Source organism: Dendrobates tinctorius, unplaced genomic scaffold (genome assembly GCF_039654945.1).
Source record: "Dendrobates tinctorius isolate UK_male_01 unplaced genomic scaffold, ASM3965494v1 ptg000232l, whole genome shotgun sequence".
Taxonomy (NCBI): Eukaryota; Metazoa; Chordata; class Amphibia; order Anura; family Dendrobatidae; genus Dendrobates; species Dendrobates tinctorius.
Window position 1 is genome coordinate 12,119,975 of NW_027361899.1, and position 22,166 is coordinate 12,142,140.

Here is a 22,166-nt window from a genome sequence, read left to right on the forward strand (position 1 = left end):
ACCGCAGTCGTAGGGGCCCGATCGCGGAGCTGCAGCCGCTCATTGGCTGTGCAGCTCCGTGGCTGCCAGGCTGCAATTGGCCTGACGTTGGCTGCTCTGTGTGCACAGGACCTGTGATGAGGTCACAGGAGGGGAGGAGTCAGTGGGTCACATGATCGGGGCCTCCCTATGTGCAGGACTTGTTATGCTGGTTGTCATTGTGCTGGATGAGGGGAAGTTTGTGTGTGGTGTCAGGAGGGGTTTACACTCAGGGTGGATGTAGCAGAGCCGTGTGTGTACAGTACGGAGCGGAGCCGTGTGTATGAGGTGTATGGAGCGGAGCTGCATGTGTACAGGGTGTGCGGAGCATAGCCGCGTGTGTATGCGGTGGACGGAGAGAAGCCGCGCGGGTACGAGGTGGACGGAGCGGAGCCGCGTGTGTATGAAGTGGAGCCGTGTGGGTACGAGGTGGACGGAGCGGAGCCGCGTGTGTATGAGGTGGAGCCGAGTGGGTACGAGGTGGACGGAGCGGAGCCGCGCGCGCACGAGGTGGATGGAGCGGAGATGTGCGTTCATTTTGGCATGGGGGGGCCCCCATTTGAAAGTTCGCACTGGGCCCATAACTTTGTAGTTAGACCACTGCACTCAAGTTATGGGTATTCCGATATGGCGGCCGGGATTCATATCCCCCGCCGGCTGAGCAAATGAGCGTTTTCGCCCGGGATTTGAATCCCCTGTCAAGCCGCGGGGCTCCGCTCATTGGCTGAACCGCCCGCCGGCTGAGGCTTGGCGGGGGATTCAAATCCCGTGCAGCACCGCTCATTGGCTCAGTCGGCGGATTACTTACTTACATACTTACCTGACCGGGAGGAGACTGGGGAGCAGGAGTGCGGTGTCGGAATAGCGCTATCCAGCCCCATTTTACTGAAAACACATTTGCAGTGTGCCTTCAGCAATATGGTGCCAGACAGCGTGGTATGGGCATGCGCGTACTCCGGCGCTCCTCCCCCAGCCTCCGGAAGATCGGGACAGCACTGGAGCACAGGGAAGAAAGGTGAGTATAAATGCTTTTGTTTTGTTTTTTTTTAATGTATGTGTGCAGTTTAATAGGGGTGAGAGGACCCTACATATCAGGATAGGGGGGTGAGAGGTAGCATGCATACCAGGATAGGGGGTGAGGGGACCCATGCATATCAGGATAAGGGGACCATGCATACCAGGATAAGGGGGTAAGGGGACCATGCATATCAGGATTGGGGGGTGAGGGGACCATGCATACCAGGATTGGGGGGGTGAGGGGACTATGCATGCATTCAAATCCCGTGCGGCACCGCTCATTGGCTCAGCCGGCAGGGCGGGGGATTTGAATCCAGCGCCGCGCAGCTTTGGCGGGGGATTCAAATCCCGCGCGGCACTGCTCATTGGCTCAGCTGCCAAAGCTGCACGGCACCGCTCATTGGCTGAGCCGCCCACCGGCAGATGTTCATTTCACACTATTTCTATAAGTGTGGAAAGTGGAGATGTCCTGAGTGGGGTGACAGTTACTGACAGAGAATGAAAGAAGGTTGTGGTCAGAGAGCGGGAGAGTTAGTAAAATCATGAGCAGAACAGAGCCGGGAGAAGATCAGGTCCAGCGTATTTCCATTTTCATGTGTGAGTTAGTAAGCTGTGAAAGGCTGAAGGAGGAAGCTATAGATAAAAGGTGAGTGGCAGATGGGGAGAGGGGAAAACCAATGGGGATGTTACAGTCCCCCATGATGAGGGTGGGGATGTCACAGGAAAGAAAATGTGGAAGCCAGGTAGCAAAGTGATGAAGGAACTGACGGGAGGGGTCCAGAGGGCGATGCATAACCGCCACTCAGGGGGAAAGGGATGTAGATTCTGACAACGTGGACCTTAAAAGAAGGGAAGATAAGTGGGTGTACTGGGGGGATAACCTGAAAACTATATATGATTGATAGAAGACGAACACCTCTACCTTGTCTGCTCTCAACTTTAGGGTTATGTGAAAATGTAAGCCACCATATGAAAGAGCAGCAGCGGTGGTGGTGTCTGACTGCTGGATCCAGGTTTCAGTAAAATCCAGAAGGTTAAGGGAATTTGAAAGGACAAAGTCATGGATGTAGGAGAGTTTATTGCACGGTGAGCAAGAATTCCAAAGGGAACAGTTAAAAAAGACAAAAGGCATTCAGGGAATATTAATGAGATTGGCAGGGTTTCTGAGTGTAAGAGGAGAGGTTCGGCTAACTAGTACAATAAGGGCTGGAGATGGGAGAGATATCTCATGTGGCAAGGAGAATAGAGAGAGTGAGCAGATGGTTAAATGATTTGTGAGAGTGTCTCTTGTGTTGTATGGTGGGAGTGAATGAATCTGTGCAGTTTAGGGTTGTGAAAAGAGCGTGAGTGCTTTACATAGAAGAGAGGGATGGATGGAGTGCAAAGAGTTTGTGCAAGGACAGTGCATGAGAGTGAATGCAGAAGCCAGAATATAAATTCTACAAACGGGGAGCGGTCTGTGTGAGAGAGGGGAGACCGTGGGGAGCGGTCTGTGAGAGAGGGGGGAGACCGTGGGGAGCGGTCTGTGAGAGAGGGGGGAGACCGTGGGGAGCGGTCTGTGAGAGAGGGGGGAGACCGTGGGGAGCGGTCTGTGAGAGAGGGGGGAGACCGTGGGGTGCGGTCTGTGAGAGAGGGGGGAGACCGTGGGGTGCGGTCTGTGAGAGAGGGGGGAGACCGCGGGGAGCGGTCTGTGAGAGAGAGGGGAGACCGCGGGGAGCGGTCTGTGAGAGAGAGGGGAGACCGCGGGGAGCGGTCTGTGAGAGAGAGGGGAGACCGCGGGGAGCGGTCTGTGAGAGAGAGGGGAGACCGCGGGGAGCGGTCTGTGAGAGAGAGGGGAGACCGCGGGGAGCGGTCTGTGAGAGAGAGGGGCGACCATGGGGAGCGGTCTGTGAGAGAGAGGGGCGACCGTGGGGAGCGGTCTGTGAGAGAGAGGGGCGACCGTGGGGAGCGGTCTGTGAGAGGGGCGACTGTGGGGAGCGGTCTGTGAGAGAGAGGGGAGACCGTGGGGAGCGGTCTGTGAGAGAGAGGGGAGACCGTGGGGAGCGGTCTGTGAGAGAGAGGGGAGACCGTGGGGAGCGGTCTGTGAGAGAGGGGAGACCGTGGGGAGCGGTCTGTGAGAGAGGGGAGACCGTGGGGAGCGGTCTGTGAGAGAGAGGGGAGACCGTGGGGAGCGGTCTGTGAGAGAGAGGGGAGACCGTGGGGAGCGGTCTGTGAGAGAGGGGAGACCCCTTAATACTAATCTAGTACCTCTACTGGCAATTCTAAGAACTAAGGTGGATACTTGGAACAAATTACACTTGTCGGTGGTGGGAAGGATTAATCTACTTAAAATGGTTTTAATGCCCAAGCTTTTATATATATTACACAACTCCCCAATCTGGATACCGCAGAAAAGGTTTGGAGTGGTGAATTCACTGTTTAGGGCCTTGGTATGGGGTAAGAAACAACCTAGAATAAGGCTTGAAACCTTGCAAAGACCAAAGGATGAGGGGGGACTGGCACTACCAAATCCAGAACTGTATTTTTCAGCTGCCCAAAGTCAACATCTCAGAGGGTGGTCTAATCAAGAGAAGGCAGGCGTCATCAGAGGAGTGCTGGAATACGTACTAAATAGTAGCCCGTTGATACTTGGCCTAGAAGATGGGTGTAATGGGAGACGGGTGTCCCACTCTGCGACTCTTACAAGACCTGTGGAACAGACTAAAGAGGGTGAGAGGGGTGACCGGGTTGACTAGATTCACAGTTATATGGGATAATAGTAACCTCCCAGAGATTCGGAAATTTGGAAGGCTGGAAACGTAGGGGGCTGACATTGTCTCAAATTATGGATAACGGGGAGCTGAGACCGTTTGTGCAATTACAGAGTGAGTTTCAGTTGCCGGATTCTGAATGGTACCACTACTGTCAGGTACGGCATGCCATTACGGCTCAAAAACTTTCCAGAAACCTGCAGATACAATCTGACATAGTGTTGGACTATATATGTGGTGGTGATGGACTTACAAAAGGGGTAATTTCTAACACCTACAAACATATATTGCATACGAGTTCCCACTTAAAGCAAGATCCAAATGGAAAGGAGAGATTGGGACGATGACTGACGAGGTATGGGACAGCGTCCTGGAATATGTCCCCAAACTCACTGAGTGAACCAGCTAGGTTGTCCCACCTTTATGTGATCCATCGTGTGTAACGTACCCCCCTTCTGTTTAAACTGGGGCTGAGGGACAACTCTGACTGTCCAAAATGTGGGGGGTCTGATGCCGGAATCCTTCATATGATGTGGACTTGTCCCAGGCTATCTGCGTTCTGGTTTAATGTCATTAACAGAATAGAAGGGGCTTACGGAAGGGTTATACCCAAAAACCCACTGGTCTGCATACTGGGATATGTGGAGGAAATTGACATTGTTAACAGTGCAAAGCTTGCTATAGCCAGACTACTATATGTAGCAAGGAAGCTGATTGTGAGGAATGGATCAGGAAAGAACCACCTTCTGGGAGAGAGTTTGTGAAACAGGTGTTTTGTATCATCCGGCTGGAGGAAAGGATATATGCTAAAAGAGGCAATTCTAAAACCTATGAGAGGTTGTAGAATCCCTGGTTACAATACGGTACAGGTAACTGATGGGAATGTGCTATATTTTACAATGCTGGTGTTGTGGATAGATCGTACCCGGACATAGGAACATTTCTGTTTTGTATGGTTTGATTGACAATATGGGTAAAAAGGATGACTAATGGTAAATTACGGTGTAAGAGAAATCATATGGAGAAAAGAGTTATATAAGCTGTCTACATGGGGGGGGGGGGACAGGGATGTTCAATTTGTAAATCTATTGTTTGTGGATGATTTACTGTATATTCTGTATTTTGAATTCTGATTAATAAAATCTATTTGATCAAAAAGAGAGGGGAGCCCGTGGGGAGCGGTCTGTGTGAGAGAGGTGAGACCGTGGGGAGCGGTCTGGGTGAGAGAGGGGAGACCGTGGGGAGCGGTCTGGGTGAGAGAGGGGAGACCGTGGGGAGCGGTCTGTGTGAGAGAGGGGAGACCGTGGGGAGCGGTGTGTGTGAGAGAGAGAGGGGAGCCGGTGGGGAGCGGTCTGGGTGAGAGAGGGGAGACCGTGGGGAGCGGTCTGTGTGTGAGAGAGGGGAGACCGTGGGGAGCAGTCTGGGTGAGAGAGGGGAGACCGTGGGGAGCGGTGTGTGTGAGAGAGAGAGGTGAGCCCGTGGGGAGCGGTCTGGGTGAGAGAGGGGAGCCCGTGGGGAGCGGTCTGGGTGAGAGAGGGGAGCCCGTGGGGAGCGGTGTGTGTGAGAGAGAGAGGGGAGCCGGTGGGGAGCGGTCTGGGTGAGAGAGGGGAGACCGTGGGGAGCGGTCTGTGTGTGAGAGAGGGGAGCCCGTGGGGAGCGGTGTGTGTGAGAGAGAGAGGGGAGCCGGTGGGGAGCGGTCTGGGTGAGAGAGGGGAGACCGTGGGGAGCGGTCTGTGTGTGAGAGAGGGGAGACCGTGGGGAGCAGTCTGGGTGAGAGAGGGGAGACCATGGGGAGCGGTCTGTGTGTGAGAGAGAGAGGGGAGCCCGTGGGGAGCGGTCTGTGTGTGAGAGAGGGGAGACCGTGGGGAGCAGTCTGTGTGTGAGAGAGGGGAGACCGTGGGGAGCGGTCTGTGTGTGAGAGAGAGAGGGGAGCCCGTGGGGAGCGGTCTGTGTGTGAGAGAGAGAGGGGAGCCCGTGGGGAGCGGTCTGGGTGAGAGAGAGAGAGGGGAGCCCGTGGGGAGCGGTCTGGGTGAGAGAGGGGAGCCCGTGGGGAGCGGTGTGTGTGAGAGAGAGAGGGGAGCCCGTGGGGAGCGGTCTGTGTGTGAGAGAGGGGAGACCGTGGGGAGCAGTCTGTGTGTGAGAGAGGGGAGACCGTGGGGAGCAGTCTGGGTGAGAGAGGGGAGACCGTGGGGAGCAGTCTGGGTGAGAGAGGGGAGACCGTGGGGAGCAGTCTGGGTGAGAGAGGGGAGACCGTGGGGAGCAGTCTGGGTGAGAGAGGGGAGACCGTGGGGAGCGGTCTGTGTGTGAGAGAGAGAGGGGAGCCCGTGGGGAGCGGTCTGTGTGTGAGAGAGAGAGGGGAGCCCGTGGGGAGCGGTCTGGGTGAGAGAGGGGAGCCCGTGGGGAGCGGTGTGTGTGAGAGAGAGAGGGGAGCCCGTGGGGAGCGGTCTGGGTGAGAGAGGGGAGCCCGTGGGGAGCGGTCTGGGTGAGAGAGGGGAGACCGTGGGGAGCGGTCTGTGTGTGAGAGAGGGGAGCCCGTGGGGAGCGGTCTGTGTGTGAGAGAGGGGAGACCGTGGGGAGCAGTCTGTGTGTGAGAGAGGGGAGACCGTGGGGAGCAGTCTGGGTGAGAGAGGGGAGACCGTGGGGAGCGGTCTGTGTGTGAGAGAGAGAGGGGAGCCCGTGGGGAGCGGTCTGTGTGTGAGAGAGAGAGGGGAGCCCGTGGGGAGCGGTCTGGGTGAGAGAGGGGAGCCCGTGGGGAGCGGTGTGTGTGAGAGAGAGAGGGGAGCCCGTGGGGAGCGGTCTGGGTGAGAGAGGGGAGCCCGTGGGGAGCGGTCTGGGTGAGAGAGGGGAGACCGTGGGGAGCGGTCTGTGTGTGAGAGAGAGAGGGGAGCCCGTGGGGAGCGGTCTGGGTGAGAGAGGGGAGACCGTGGGGAGCGGTCTGGGTGAGAGAGGGGAGACCGTGGGGAGCGGTCTGGGTGAGAGAGGGGAGACCGTGGGGAGCGGTCTGTGTGTGAGAGAGGGGAGCCCGTGGGGAGCGGTCTGTGTGTGAGAGAGGGGAGACCGTGGGGAGCAGTCTGTGTGTGAGAGAGGGGAGACCGTGGGGAGCAGTCTGGGTGAGAGAGGGGAGACCGTGGGGAGCGGTCTGTGTGTGAGAGAGAGAGGGGAGCCCGTGGGGAGCGGTCTGTGTGTGAGAGAGAGAGGGGAGCCCGTGGGGAGCGGTCTGGGTGAGAGAGGGGAGCCCGTGGGGAGCGGTGTGTGTGAGAGAGAGAGGGGAGCCCGTGGGGAGCGGTCTGGGTGAGAGAGGGGAGCCCGTGGGGAGCGGTCTGGGTGAGAGAGGGGAGACCGTGGGGAGCGGTCTGTGTGTGAGAGAGAGAGGGGAGCCCGTGGGGAGCGGTCTGGGTGAGAGAGGGGAGACCGTGGGGAGCGGTGTGTGTGAGAGAGGGGAGACCGTGGGGAGCGGTCTGGGTGAGAGAGGGGAGACCGTGGGGAGCGGTGTGTGTGAGAGAGAGAGGGGAGACCGTGGGGAGCGGTGTGTGTGAGAGAGAGAGGGGAGACCGTGGGGAGCCGTCTGTGTGTGAAAGAGGGGAGACCGTGGGGAGCGGTCTGTGTTCAGGACTTGTGGTGACGTCATGGTCATGTGATCAGCCACATGGGGGCGGAGTAAAGCAGATTTTTTTCACAGTAGCACTTCCTGTCATGTGACCGGCAGATCACATGGCTGTGACGTCACCACAGGTCCTGTTCCCCCCGGGAGGTGACATCTGCAGTCCTCGGTCGGGTCTGTGAGTTTCTTTGTGTCTTTCCTCAGTCTTTTCTCGGCCTCAGGCCTCGTTCACACTTCAGTTTTTATTGTACGTTTTCTGCGTTTTCCTCTTACCCATTATAGTCTATGGTGTTGTTCACATTTCTGATATTTTTCTCTGGCCGGGTTGTTCACATAAAATCTCGGAAACGCGTCCGATTTCGCTCCGAGATCCCCAATCATCACTAATGAAAGTCTATGGATCCGTAAAAACCTCGGATGCCGTCTCCGTGCCGCCTGTATTACACGGACCGTGCGGTAGAAGAAGCTGGAGAAATCGCCATCACTTTATTTTTTTCATTTAAGAAAATCTCATGAATTTCTGATTGCAAAGAAAAAAAAAACGATGAAACTCCGCGGCCGAATTCTGGGAGTTTCCTCCGTCGGTTTTCTGTGGCGCAGTTGTCCTATAGGTGATGTACAGCGGGTGGAGCCAGCAGGGGGCAGCGTCTCCGTGCAGCCAGCGGGGGGCAGCGTCTCCGTGCAGGCAGCGGGGGGCAGCGTCTCCGTGCAGGCAGCGGGGGGCAGCGTCTCCGTGCAGGCAGCGGGGGGCAGCGTCTCCGTGCAGGCAGCGGGGGGCAGCGTCTCCGTGCAGCAAGCGGGTGGCAGCGTTTCCGTGCAGCCAGCGGGGGGCAGCGTCTCCGTGCAGGCAGCGGGGGGCAGCGTCTCCGTGCAGCAAGCGGGTGGCAGCGTCTCCGTGCAGCCAGCGGGGGGCAGCGTCTCCGTGCAGCCTCCACTTTGCTCCAGTGTTGTCTCTTCCTGAATGTTTCGGGGACTCCGGTGAGAGTAGATGTGGCCATCCCGAGAAGTCTCTATTCCGCATACACCAGCTCAGTGATCCCCCATTTACCAGCAGCGCGGCTGCGATATTTTGGCTTCCGGCTTCAGTCACCCTGCTACTGAATTTGTGGCCTAAAGTTGTTTAACTCTTTAAAAACACCAGATACTAATTCAAATTTGTGAAAATTGGCCGTCTGCTTTGGCTTCACCTTTTATGCCCAGAGTCCCCGGTGGAATGAATTTGATGCGGGCGCACTCCTCTGCACGCTGGTGGTGTGAGAACAGCAACACAGTCGCTTAAAACGTTAAAAACACAAGTTTTTTTATTCTAACCTGTGAGTATTGGCTGCTGCCCACTGCGATGCCAGATCATATGCCCAGGACATCTGTGGGAAGTGCTGGAGTGAATGGCATTTGATATGGAGCGTCTCTTACTGTCTGTCTGCAGTGTGAGATCTGGGGCCCACGGTCCTTGAATCCTTTTGATAAGAACCTTCAGTGCCCATATTTGTGCCACTTAGATTTTTTTAAGCTGTTGTTAATGTTAAGTCTATTCACCTCTGGGCCCCGCACTGCATTATGCTGATTACTGGAGTCATTTTTCTCCTTTTTAAACTTGTAAAAAATAAAAAAGAAACTTTTGCGAATGGCGAACTAATAAATAAGAAGTCAACTTCAGCATCGTACATCTCCGTATTCTCTGCCCATATGTACAGGACGCTCACAGGTAACATTTCCCTTTATTAGACAATGGTCCTCTCCATCAGTGACCCCCCGAGGATGGAGCAGGACAGAGACCACATGGCGACTCGGATATTAGACCTCACCCTGGAGATAATCTACTGGATCACTGGAGAGGTGAGATCTTCACATCACATCACTCTGATCTCTAGGAATAAAGCAGGGAAATGACGGGAAAGGTGAAGGATTCTTGGCCTCTGTGTAGTGATCGGCGTCTCCCCATACACAGGATCACACAGTAGTGAAGACGGCGTCTGAGGAGTGTGTGACCCCCAGTGTGTCAGGAGGGCGGAGCCGGACCCCGAGTGACATCACCGAGCCGCCACCTTATTCACTGATACATGAGCAGAAGATCCTAGAACTGACCAATAGGATCACTGAGCTGCTGAGCGGAGAGGTGAGCGCTGCCGGGAATGCTGGGACATTATACAGTAACGCCGGGGGAGGGGTCTGCTAATGACGGGTCATTGTGTGTGTCAGGTTCCTATAAGGTGTCAGGACGTCACCGTCTATTTCTCCATGGAGGAGTGGGAGTATATAGAAGGACACCAGGATCTGTACAAGGACGCCATGATGGAGGATCACCGGTCCATCACATCTCCAGGTAAGAGGAGACCTTCCTGGGGTGTAGAGAACAGGTCTGAGAGTCGTCTAGATTCCCCATCATCTGCTCATCACATGTAGACAATGTATTCAGTCACTGCGGTTATCTCCTATAGATGGATCCAGTCCGAGAAATCCCCCAGAGAGATGTCCCAGTCCTCTATATTCCCAGGATCGACCAGAGAAGGAGGAAAGTGTCCCCCGGGATCATCAGGTAGATGAGATTTCTACAAATCCTCTATAGATTGATGTAATGAGGCTTCTAGTAATCTCCTCCGGCCGCCGTGCCGAGTACTGGGGGCTCCAGCAGATCCTGTCATTGTCGCCTGTTGTCGGTATAAATGGTTTCCTCTTTATATAAGATCGTGTGACGCTTCCTGCTGTTTGGAGATTGAGATGTAATGTGGATAAATGGAAAGTTCTGCATTGAGCTGTAGATGACAGATAAGAGCACAATGCCAGTCAGCTGCTTCTAGGGCAGAATACTGTGGCTGATGGTAAAGGGTCTTACAGTCACAGGTAAGTCACATGAACTGTAATTGGTTTTCACCTAATTTTGTAGTGAAAAAATGTTGCAAAAATATATTTTTTTTACGCTGCTCTCACCAAAAGCTGAAAAGTAGGTTGTGGTCACCAGATTTGTTTTTGTTTCTATTACAGAGAACGGCACAAGTCCTCGGCCGCTTGTGTCTGTTGTACATTTTGTTTTCTGACTTTTCAGTCTTAGTTGCGTCTTTCAATAAATTTTGGTGTAACTCACATTTTTATCGTTGCCATTTTTCTGGTGTAGAAAACTTTAGTCCTAAATAAAATGTGGGTTTTAATATTTTTAATCCGTTTTTGGGTACAAAAAAAGCAACAAAGGTGTTGAGAGGCCTGGAGAACCTGAGATATGAGGAAAACTAGTAAGAATAGTCTTAGAGGAGGACGTGATAAAATTGTACAACTATATAAATGTAAGAAGTATTGTGAGCAGCTTTTCATATACGGTCACTGCAAGGGAAAAAGAAGGTTCCATCTCCAGTGATAATGAAAGGCTTCTTTACTGTAAAAGCAGTGACTGGTGAATAATGTAAGAACTGCTGTTACTGAGATCAGCGTCCACTTCACGATTGACAAATCATTTTCATGCAGAAAAAATAACAGGAAGATTTGTCTTTGCGTAAAACACTTGGTTGAACATTGATTCGGCCTGATAAAATTAACTTAAGTGCCACTGTGAAATGTGACAGCAGCATTTAAAAGGTATGGAAGATGGCCAATTCCCTCTGGAGTCTCTTGGGGTTGACTTGGCATCCAGGGGTTTTCTTAACGCCTCCATGTTCCCGATGGTATTTATATTAAGCCCACACCGAGTCAGTATTTCATAGGAGACCAGGGGTTGTAAAGTAATATATTGTATAAGCCAGTGGCAGCGAACCTATGGCATGCGTGCCAGAGGGGGCACGCGCACCACCACCTTAGGACTAGAAGACGGCGGGCGAGGGGGAACGGCTGAGCAGTGGGTCAAAGGAGGCAGGAGCCAGTGCCTGCGGTTACCAGGATATGGATGAGGAACCATGCTTACCAGGACAGGGATGAGGAACCATGCATACAAGGATGGGGATAAGGAGTCATGCGTACAAGGATGGGGATAAGGAGCCATGCAGACAAGGATGGGGATAAGGAGTCATGCGTACAAGGATGAGGATAAGGAGCCATGCATACAAGGATAGGGATGAGGAGCCATGCAAGCCCAGGACAGGGGAGACGAACCATGCAGATAGGGATGGGGATAAGGAGCCATGCATACAAGGATGGAGATAAGGAGCCATGCATGCAAGGACAGGGATGAGGAGCCATGCATACAAAGACGGGGATAAGGAGCCAGCATACCAGGATAGGGATGAGGAACCATGCTTACCAGGATAGGGATGAGGAACCATGCTTACCAGGACAGGGATAAGAATCCATGCATACAAGAATGGGGATAAGGAGCCATGCATACAAGGACAGGGATGAGGAGCCATGCATGCAAAGATGGGGATAAGGATCCATGCATGCCAGGACAGGGGAGAGGAGCCATGCATGCAAGGATAGGGATGAGGAACCATGCATACAAGGATGAGGATAAGGAGCCATGTGTACAAGGATGGGGATAAGGAGCCATGCGTACAAGGATGGGGATAAGGAGCCATGCATACATGGACTGGGATGAGGAGCCATGCTGACAGGGATGGGGAGGAGGAGCCATGCATACCAGGATGGGGATAAAGAACCATGCATACAAGGATAGGGATGAGGAGCCATGCATACAAGGATAGGGATGAGGAGCCATGCATACAAGGATGGGGATAAGGAGCCATGCATACAAGGATGGGGATAAGGAGCCATGCATACAAGGATGGGGATAAGGAGCCATGCATACAAGGATGGGGATAAGGAGCCATGCATACAAGGATGGGGATAAGAAGCCATGCATACAAGGACAGGGATGAGGAGCCATGCATACAAGGACAGGGATGAGGAGCCATGCATGCAAGGATAGGGATGAGGAGCCATGCATACAAGGATAGGGATGAGGAGCCATGCATATCAGGACAGGGATGAGGAGCCATTCATACAAGGATGGGGGATAAGGAGCCATGCATACAAGGATGGGGATAAGGAGCCATGCATTCAAGGACAGGGATGAGGAGCCATGCAGACAGGGATGGGGATAAGGAGCTATGCATACATGCATAGGGAAAAGGAACCATGCATGGAAGGACAGGGATGGGGATAAGGAGCCATGCAGACAAGGATGGAGATAAGGAGCCATGCAGACAAGGATGGGGATAAGGAGCCATGCAGACAAGGATGGGGATAAGGAGCCATGCAGACAAGGATGGGGATAAGGAGCCATGCAGACAAGGATGGGGATAAGGAGCCATGCAGACAAGGATGGGGATAAGGAGCCATGCAGACAAGGATGGGGATAAGGAGCCATGCAGACAAGGACGGGGATAAGGAGCCATGCATACAAGGATAGGGTTTAGAGGACGATGCATACCCAGTTTTTCGTGTCAAAATTATACTTGGGTCGGCTTATACTGTACACGAGTATATACTGTATTTAACATAGTAACATAGTTTTGAAGGCTGAAGGAAGACCTTATGTCCATCTAGTTCAGCCTATTTTTAGTGCAGCTGTTCTGCATTGTTGATCCTGGGGAAGGCAAAAAACCCACAGAGTAGAAGCCAATTTTCTCCATAGGGAAAAAAATTCCTTCCCCTAAGCTGGGTCAACCATCTACCTGTAATATTCTGTTATTCATAACCTTCTACACTGTTACTCACAAGAAAAGCACCCATTCCTTTCTTAAATTCATTCAGTGAGTTGGCCATCACCACTTCCTCAGGAAGAGAATTCCAGAGCCTCACTGCTCTTACCGTGAAGAACCCTCTTCTATGCTGGTGCAGAAATTGTCTTTCCTCCAAACGAAGAGAATGCCCCCTTGTTCTTGTTATTTATTTTTATATGAGGCCACTAAACAGTATGGAGCATCATGTGGAGCCATTGTACTGTATGGAGGACTTTGTGCCCGTTATACTGTATGGAGGGCTGTGTAGGGATTACATTTGAAGAATCATACTGTGATGGGGTCAGCATTCTTTGTTGGGGGAACTGTGGGGGGTACAGTAGGATCATCATACCGTGCGTGTAGAGGAGTTCACTCTGGGGGTAATCATACTGTGTTTCGGGCACTTTTGTTTACATCATACTTTATTTTCTGTTTTATTCAAGTTTTTTATATCCTTTGTTATTACATATTTACAGGAGCTTCTCACAGAATTAGAATATCATCAAAAGTTAATTTAATACAAACAGTGACTCTCCTCTATTCTATAGAGTCATTACACACAGAGTGATCTATGTCACGTGTTTATTTCTGGTAATGTTGATGATTATGGCTTACAGCCAATGAAAACCCAAAAGTCATTATCTCAGTAAATTAGAATACTTTATAACACCAGCTTGAAAAAATGATTGTAAAATCTGAAATGTTGTCCTCCTGAAATGTATGATCAGTAAATGCGCTCAATACTTGGTCGGGCTCCTTTTGCATCAATTACTGCATCAATGCGGCGTGGCATGGAGGCGATCAGCCTGTGGCACTGCTGAGGGGTTATGGAAGCCCAGGTTGCTTTGATCGCAGCCTTCAGCTCGTCTGCATTGTTGGGTCTGGTGTCTCTCATCTTCCTCTTGACAATACTCCATAGATTCTGTATGGGGTGAAGGTCAGGCGAGTTTGCTGCCAATCAAGCCCAGTGATACTGTTGTGTGTACACCAGGTATTGGTACTTTTGGCAGTGTGGACAGGGGCCAAGTCCTGCTGGAGAATGACATTTCCTTTTTAAACATCTTTTTATTGAATTTTTGGTGCTAACAAACAGAATAACAGTATGAAATGTATGTATTGTTACATTTAAGTATTAGAAAATTGTTCTTCAGCTCGTCATATACATGTTAGATGATACATGGCTTTAATCACATCACATTTCATGGTAAGCTATTCCACAGTAAAAATCACACCCTCCGACTGTAGAGCCACATGTCTCCATCTCCTATGTAATCGTCATCTAGAAGGATTGGTCCTCTACATACAATCCTATGAACTTTACAATATAAAGTGTAAGTAAATGAGGTTAAATAGAGAGAAAGAAATGGGGTGATAGAAGAATCCTCTGATTCGAGGAGGGATAGCGGAATTGGCGGCTAATTTCCAGCTACTTCAATAGGCCTTCAGGAATAGTGTTATCCTTACCTTGTAACCTAGCATAATCCCTAAACAAAAATTATGTCATCTGCTTGAAAGCTTCAACTGCTTGTCTATGTGGAAGTCTGCTGGCCTTTTAACTTCAAATATTCATCACTTTCTCTATATAATACCCATGGAGCCCAGATCTCCCTACATTTAGCCTGTGAGAGACGTGCATGAGTCACGATTTCTTCTCTATAATAGAGCCGGTCATCTTTATGTGTCCAGTCTGAGATGGACGGGCAGTTCTGGGAGCGCCATTTCGGAGGTATAAGTAACTTGCCCGCCGCTACTAAAAATAGCAATAGGGATTTGTACTTTGCAGAAAATCACTGGACCAATTCAGGAAAATAAGATTGGGTTGCGGAGGTTTCGGAAGCCTGCACATTTTAGTAATAATTTTCAGAACATTCCCCCAGAACGGCTTTTATCATTTCACAAGACCACCATAAGTGAAGGAATGTCCCTCTGCCCACAGCACATCTCCAACAGGTTGGGGGAATATTGGGGTACCATACATGTGTGGCCACCGGAGTGGTGTACCATCTGGTAATGATCTTATATGAATTTTCTTGGACTCTCACGCATCTGGACGGGCCATAGGTATTTTTATATATATGTTCAACTTCCCAATCCTGCAGCCTTATACCTAATTCTTTCTCCTGTGCTAATATATAAGCCCGCTTTACCGAGACTGAAGCAGTCAAAAGTATCTGACACAGCTTTGCCGATCCTCCTCTTGGCTGTTTATTTTGGGTTAGTAATGATTCAAAGACCATTAGTTTCCTGGTTGGGACAGCAGGCTGCAGGTACGACCCCATAGGTCTTTTGAGTCTGTTGTAGTGGAGAAAGTTAATGTGGTGTCTTGGGAAGTAGTGGAAGTAATGTACCCTTTGTGAGAAGAGTGTCTATCCCGTCTCTAAACAAGTGCAAAAAGTCAATGGACTTAGTTTTGATCTGGTCTAAGTATAGTCCTGGCAGGTCCATAACTCTGGCTAAAGGTGACGGGAGTGGCGTTAATGACATAGAATGATTTGCCCAAGTTTGCACTATATTCCTAGTTATCGCATTGGGTATTTCCAAGTTACAGACTCCTTGGATGCATGAAGTATGGTGGTAATCGGTATTGAAATTCATTCCTCTGCTATCTTTGTCTATAATTCATGTTTGTGGCTTCTCGCCCAATCAACCATTAAAGACAGTATCGCTGCTATGTGATATTTCTGTGGGTCAGGAGCGCCCATACCTCCCCTCATTCTAGGAAAGTGTCCTAAAACTAAGTCTAGACTTTGCACCTTTCCAAATGTACCTCCCAAAAATGGAGCGCACCCTCTGGAAGAATGTGACAGGTATGCTGATGGGAAGCATTCTTGATATATAGCTGAACTTGGGCAATATAAAGCTTTTTAACAGATTTTTACGTCCCATCCAGGAGACATAGGGCGCTCTCCATGACTTAACCAATTCTAATGTAGAGTGATGTAGTGGTGCATAGTTGAGTGTAAATAATGAATGCCAGTGAGGACTTAATTTGATTCCTAGATAACTAATGTGATTCGAGTTCCATTTAATTGGGAACTTGGACTTAAAGGGAACCTGTCACCCCCCAGGGCCTTTTTACGTAAAAGAGCCACCTTCAGCAGCACTAAGGGTACTGTTACACCTAGCGATGCACCAGCGATCCCGACCAGCGATATGACACGGTCAGGATCGCTGGTGCATCGCTAGGTGGTCGCTAGTGAGCTGCCACACAGGCAGATCTCACCAGCGACATCGCAGGGGTTGGGGATCGCTACTTACCTGTCAGACGCGGCGATCCTGCGTCCTCCCGCCCGGCTCCATGCGTCGCTCGTCTCTCCACAGGAAGCCCAGCAGGAAGTGGCCGACGAGAAACAGTCCTGGAGGTTCTCGCGCGATCAGCGATAACCAGCGGGGGAGCCGGTCGGAGGTAAGTATCACCTGCAGCGCTATCGCTAGCAATATCGCTGCAACGTCACAAAATCGGTGACTTTACAGCGATATTGCTAGCGATATCGCAGTGTGTAACGGGGGCTTAAGGCTGCATTCTGTGAAGGTGGCTCTTATGTTTATTATCCCTAGGAAGGCTGAAATAAAGACTTTTATAAATTGCCCGCCATACCTCTATTGCGTCATGGAGGTATGTTTTCTCCCCCTGTGTCAACAGCTTCGCAGCCGTCCATCATCCCCCTCTTGCCTCTGTGTGCTGCCTTCTCTGTTCCTCATTACGTGACCGGCGCCTGCGCTTTGCAAACACTTCTCGGGCATGCGCCGCGCGCGCTGCCCGTTAACTTACATCAGGTGATGATGTAATGAAATCGCGCCTACGTGTAGCGGAGGCCACCGATCCCGCCCCGCAGTGTGTTATGATATATTCACACTGTGGGGCTGGGAATCTGGCTCCTGCGCAGTGAGGATCTCTGTGCCTGTCCCCATCTTCCTCCCACTCTTTCCTCCACCGTAATACGTCGGCACCCGGCAGCGTCTTAGTGAGTCTTCACCATCAGTGATGGTTTGGGGAGTCATGTCATCTGCTGGTGTAGGTCCACTGTGCTTTATCAAGACCAAAGTCAGCGCAGCCGTCTACCAGGACATCTTACAGCTCTTCATGCTTCCCTCTGCCGACAAGCTTTTTTTTTTAAATTCGTTTATTGAACTTCAGAACATAAAAATGCACAACATACAATTGGCCCATGGTAATAAACATTTTCCACAGAGCATACATGTTTCCATCCATTATTAAAATATAAAGCCAAGAAATTACACACTATTTTTTAAAAAACACAGTACATAACCTTCCCAGTATGCGCAAAGGACAGTTGGCTATATATCATAAAATATGTATATCGATCAGATCACATAAGCCTTTAACATATTACTCGGATGGGAAAATCTAATCAGAAATTCCTAAACTAAACTACGACTACCACTACATCAACCTATATTTACTATTTCGACAAGCTTTTTGGAGATGGAAATGTCATTCTCCAGCAGGACTTGGCCCCTGTCCACACTGCCAGGAGCACCAATTCCTGGCTTAAAAACAACAGTATCACTGGGCTTGATTGGCAGCAAACTAGCCTGACCTTAACCCCATAGAGAATCTATGGAGTATTGTCAAGAGGAAGATGAGAGACACCAGACCCAACAATGCAGACGAGCTGAAGGCTGCTATCAAAGCAACCTGGGCTTCCATAACCCCTCAGCACTGCCACAGGCTGATCGCCTCCATGCCACGCCGCATTGATGCAGTAATTGATGCAAAAGGAGCCCGACCAAGTACTGAGTGCATTTACTAATCATACATTTCAGTAGGACAAGATTTTGGATTTTAAAATCATTTTTTCGAGCTGGTGTTATAAAGTATTATATAATATATGAGATTCACTTTTTGATGATACTCTGTGAGAAGCACCTGTATATCCGGCCATTGGGTCGTATGCTTTTTACTGCTGTTACATAGCATACCGATATTCTATTATTCTTCTATAATTCCAAGAGTTAATTGTTTAATTTGATAAGGAAAAACTTCCTCAATTGTAGACATTTTTTTAAGCAAATATCAAGGTTGGCCTGCGACTTTCTGCAAGCTTTTAACTTTGTCCCTCTGTGTATTTGAGTTTGATATCTCTGCCTTAAAGGGTTTGTTCTCATCATGATAAAGGGTTACAATTGCAAAGAGGTTGTAAAAACAAACAACTTTGCAATTTTATTTTTGATTAAAAATCCTCTCCATTCTCAAGAACTGACCTCCACTACAAATGGTGGCTAGTATCTTAGGCTTGGAGTTCAGCACTTACAAGCTCTTTGATATTGACTCTATAGCGCGCCAATGTACGAGTTGTCTTTCTAATCTAAAACCTCAGTGTTCAGGCCACTTTGTGAAAAATAAGTGGGTTTAGGATTGCTGTTTGGGCACTCGTTCTCTAAAAGGTTCGCCATCACTGGTATAGGCGATCTAGGAATATAAACGGTCATAGTGAGTCTGACAGCTGATTTATGCTGCCCGAATCACTGACCGCACAAATCAGACACTGACTGCTATGTTTTATAGCAAATATACTTTGCAAAGCCGGTTGGGACAAATGTTATGTTTTTATGTTCAGGACTCTTTTCTTTTTTTTCCTTTATTAGACGATGGTCCTCTCCATCAGTGACCCCCCGAGGATGGAGCAGGACAGAGACCACATGGCGGCTCGGATATTAGACCTCACCCTGGAGATAATCTACTGGATCACTGGAGAGGTGAGAGCTTCACATCACATCACTCTGATCTCTAGGAATAAAGCAGGGAAATGACGGGAAAGGTGAAGGATTCTTGGCCTCTGTGTAGTGATCGGCGTCTCCCCATACACAGGATCACACAGTAGTGAGGACGTCGACTGGGGAGTGTGTGACCCCCCATGTGTCAGGAGGGCGGAGCAGGACCCCGAGTGACATCACCGAGCCTCCACCTCATTCACTGATAAATGAGCAGAAGATCCTAGAACTGACCAATAGGATCACTGAGCTGCTGAGCGGAGAGGTGAGCGCTGCCGGGAATGCTGGGACAGTATATAATAATGCCGGGGGAGGGGTCTGCTAATGACGGGTCATTGTGTGTGTCAGGTTCCTATAAGGTGTCAGGACGTCACCGTCTATTTCTCCATGGAGGAGTGGGAGTATATAGAAGGACACCAGGATCTGTACAAGGACGCCATGATGGAGGATCACCGGTCCATCACATCTCCGGGTAAGAGGAGACCTTCCTGGGGTGTAGAGAACAGGTCTGAGAGTCGTCTAGATTTCCCCATGTCATGTTTCTTAGGAGAACTTTCACTGTTCTCATATTGTAAATTGAATGGTAAGACAGAATTACAGGAATGCAGACTTTAGGTGACCAAGCAAAAAAATAGCGACCAGGTTAAATACAGTATATTTAGAAAAATTTCCTGGTAGCTTTAGGGTATGTTTCCACATTCAGTATTTGCTGCGGATTGGACGCCGTGTACAGCCACCGCCTCCAATCCGCAGCGTCCAGATGTTACAGCATAGTGAAGGAGATTTTATGAAATCCCATCTCCACTATGCGTTCAAAGACTCAGGTGGCAGACCTGCGAACACGCAGGGCACGTCTTTATAGACCGCAGCATGTTTATTTATCTTGCGGAGACGCACGGTCTCCGTAAGATAAATAGCGCCGTCCTATGCATAGGATGCGGTGATTCCGCGTGGTTCAATGAACACGTGCGGAATCACTGCGCGTACAAAAGCTGGCGGCGCTTTGGACTGAGCGGGTATCTGCTGCGTTCAAAGTGCTGCCGTCACGGACCGTGTAAACATACCCTTAAAGGAAATGTAAAAATCTGATAACCAGAATTTTTTTTTATCTGTATATTTGGTGCACGTGATTATGAGGGATGGTTATCCTGTCTGAGCCATTGTTTTCTAAGAGCAGTTTGGAAATTTGCTTTACAGCAGCTACATGTAGAGAAAATGAAGATTTCTCATTGGCTTGAATGAGAGATGAGAGAATGTTGTAGGCCCACATACACAGAAAACTACAATCATCCAAACATACCGATATCTGCAGAATCAGCCAACAGTCTAATGTTTTGGGGCCTCCTTATACCCTGACAAATGACATAGGAGAAGACAGGGAGCTAACATGTTGGGCTTCCTTCAGCCAATCCTTTTGTTTTCTGGGATAAAAGCGGAGTAGGACACAGAGGAGTCTGGCGGGAGGAGTGGAACACTGGGGAGTCTGGAGGAAGGAGGAGTCTGGAGGGAGGAGTAGGACACGGAGGAGTCTGGAGGGAGGAGTAGGACACGGAGGAGTCTGGAGGGAGGAGTAGGACACGGAGGAGTCTGGAGGGAGGAGTAGGACACGGAGGAGTCTGGAGGGAGGAGTAGGACACGGAGGAGTCTGGAGGGAGGAGTAGGACACGGAGGAGTCTGGAGGGAGGAGTAGGACACGGAGGAGTCTGGAGGGAGGAGTAGGACACGGAGGAGTCTGGAGGGAGGAGTAGGACACGGAGGAGTCCAGCGTAGGACAGAGGAATCTCTACGGATGAGGATGACACGGAGGAGTATGATATAGGGCAGTGGAATCTGGAGGGAGGAGTAGGACACGGAGGAGTCTGGAGGGAGGAGTAGGACACGGAGGAGTCTGGAGGGAGGAGTAGGACACGGAGGAGTCTGGAGGGAGGAGCAGGACACGGAGGAGTCTGGAGGGAGGAGCAGGACACGGAGGACTCTAGTGTAGGACAGAGGAATCTCTACGGATGAGGATGACACCGAGGAGTATGATATAGGGCAGTGGAATCTGGAGGGAGGAAAATGACAAGAAGGGGTCTGGATGGAGATGGAGGACATTGAGGAGTCTGGTGTAAGACTGAGGATTCTGGAGGAAGAGGACATGGAGGAATCCAGCGTACAACAGAAATCTGGAGGAAGGTGTAGGACAGGATTCAAGAGGGAGGAGGAAGACACGGAGGAGTCTACTGTAGGATAAAGGAATCTGGAGGGATAAGAAGGACACAGAGAAATCCAGAGGAAGGAGGAGGACATGGAGAAGTCCACAAGTTTGTGCCCAAACATAATAGTAGATTTTAATTCAGTTTACACATTAACTATATGAAATAGCTGGAGGGCATTTACTATACTGTGTTGTTCAGGTGCTGCTGATGACGCTGCGCAGTATTGGGACCCTGTATATGAAGAGTCTGCAGTCCAGCTTATAATAACAGTGGGATCAGCTATAATTTTAATGGGAATTTGTCAGCAGGATTTCAACTTCCAGACTACTGTATATGCGTATCTAGCTCATTCAAAGACAATTTCAGCAATACCTTTACATGGCCGGTCCATTTCTTCATTACCGAGAAATCAGCGTCTGAATTGATATAGAAATCCAGCCCCACCGTCCCTGAAGATGTTACAGTTAGGTCCATATATATTTGGACAGAGACAACATTTTTCTAATTTTGGTTCTAGACATTACCACAATGAATTTTAAACAAAACAATTCAGATGCAGTTGAAGTTCAGACTTTCAGCTTTCATTTGAGGGTATCCACATTAAAATTGGACGAAGGGTTTAGGAGTTTCAGCTCCTTACTATGTGCCACCCTGTTTTTAAAGGGACCAAAAGTAATTGGACAGATTAAATAATTGTAAATAAAATGTTCATTTCTAGTACTTGGTTGAAAACCCTTTGTTGGCAATGACTGCCTGAAGTCTTGAACTCATGGACATCACCAGACGCTGTGTTTCCTCCTTTTTGATGCTCTGCCAGGCCTTCACTGCGGTGGTTTTCAGTTGCTGTTTGTTTGTGGGACTTTCTGTCTGAAGTTTAGTCTTTAACAAGTGGAATGCATGCTCAATTGGGTTGAGGTCAGGTGACTGACTTGGCCATTCAAGAATATTCCACTTCTTTGCTTTAATAAACTCCTGGGTTGCTTTGGCTTTATGTTTTGGGTCATTGTCCATCTGTAGTATGAAACGACGACCAATCAGTTTGGCTGCATTTGGCTGGATCTGAGCACACAGTATGGCTCTGAATACCTCAGAATTCATTCGGCTGCTTCTGTCCTGTGTCACATCATCAATAAACACTAGTGACCCAGTGCCACTGGCGGCCATGCATGCCCAAGCCGTCACACTGCCTCCGCCGTGTTTT

The 22,166-nt window shown here is 50.0% G+C and overlaps 1 protein-coding gene across 1 annotated transcript in view; it reads left to right on the forward strand.

Moving 5' to 3' along the window:
* Positions 1–22,166, forward strand: part of LOC141060149 (uncharacterized) — a 77,766-nt gene that overhangs the window by 43,302 nt on the left and 12,298 nt on the right. Inside the window, 8 exon segments of the mRNA XM_073556427.1 lie at positions 7,550–7,633; positions 9,112–9,222; positions 9,335–9,502; positions 9,586–9,709; positions 9,825–9,922; positions 18,642–18,752; positions 18,865–19,032; positions 19,116–19,239. Of these exon segments, the coding sequence (XP_073412528.1) occupies positions 7,550–7,633; positions 9,112–9,222; positions 9,335–9,502; positions 9,586–9,709; positions 9,825–9,922; positions 18,642–18,752; positions 18,865–19,032; positions 19,116–19,239 (988 nt within the window).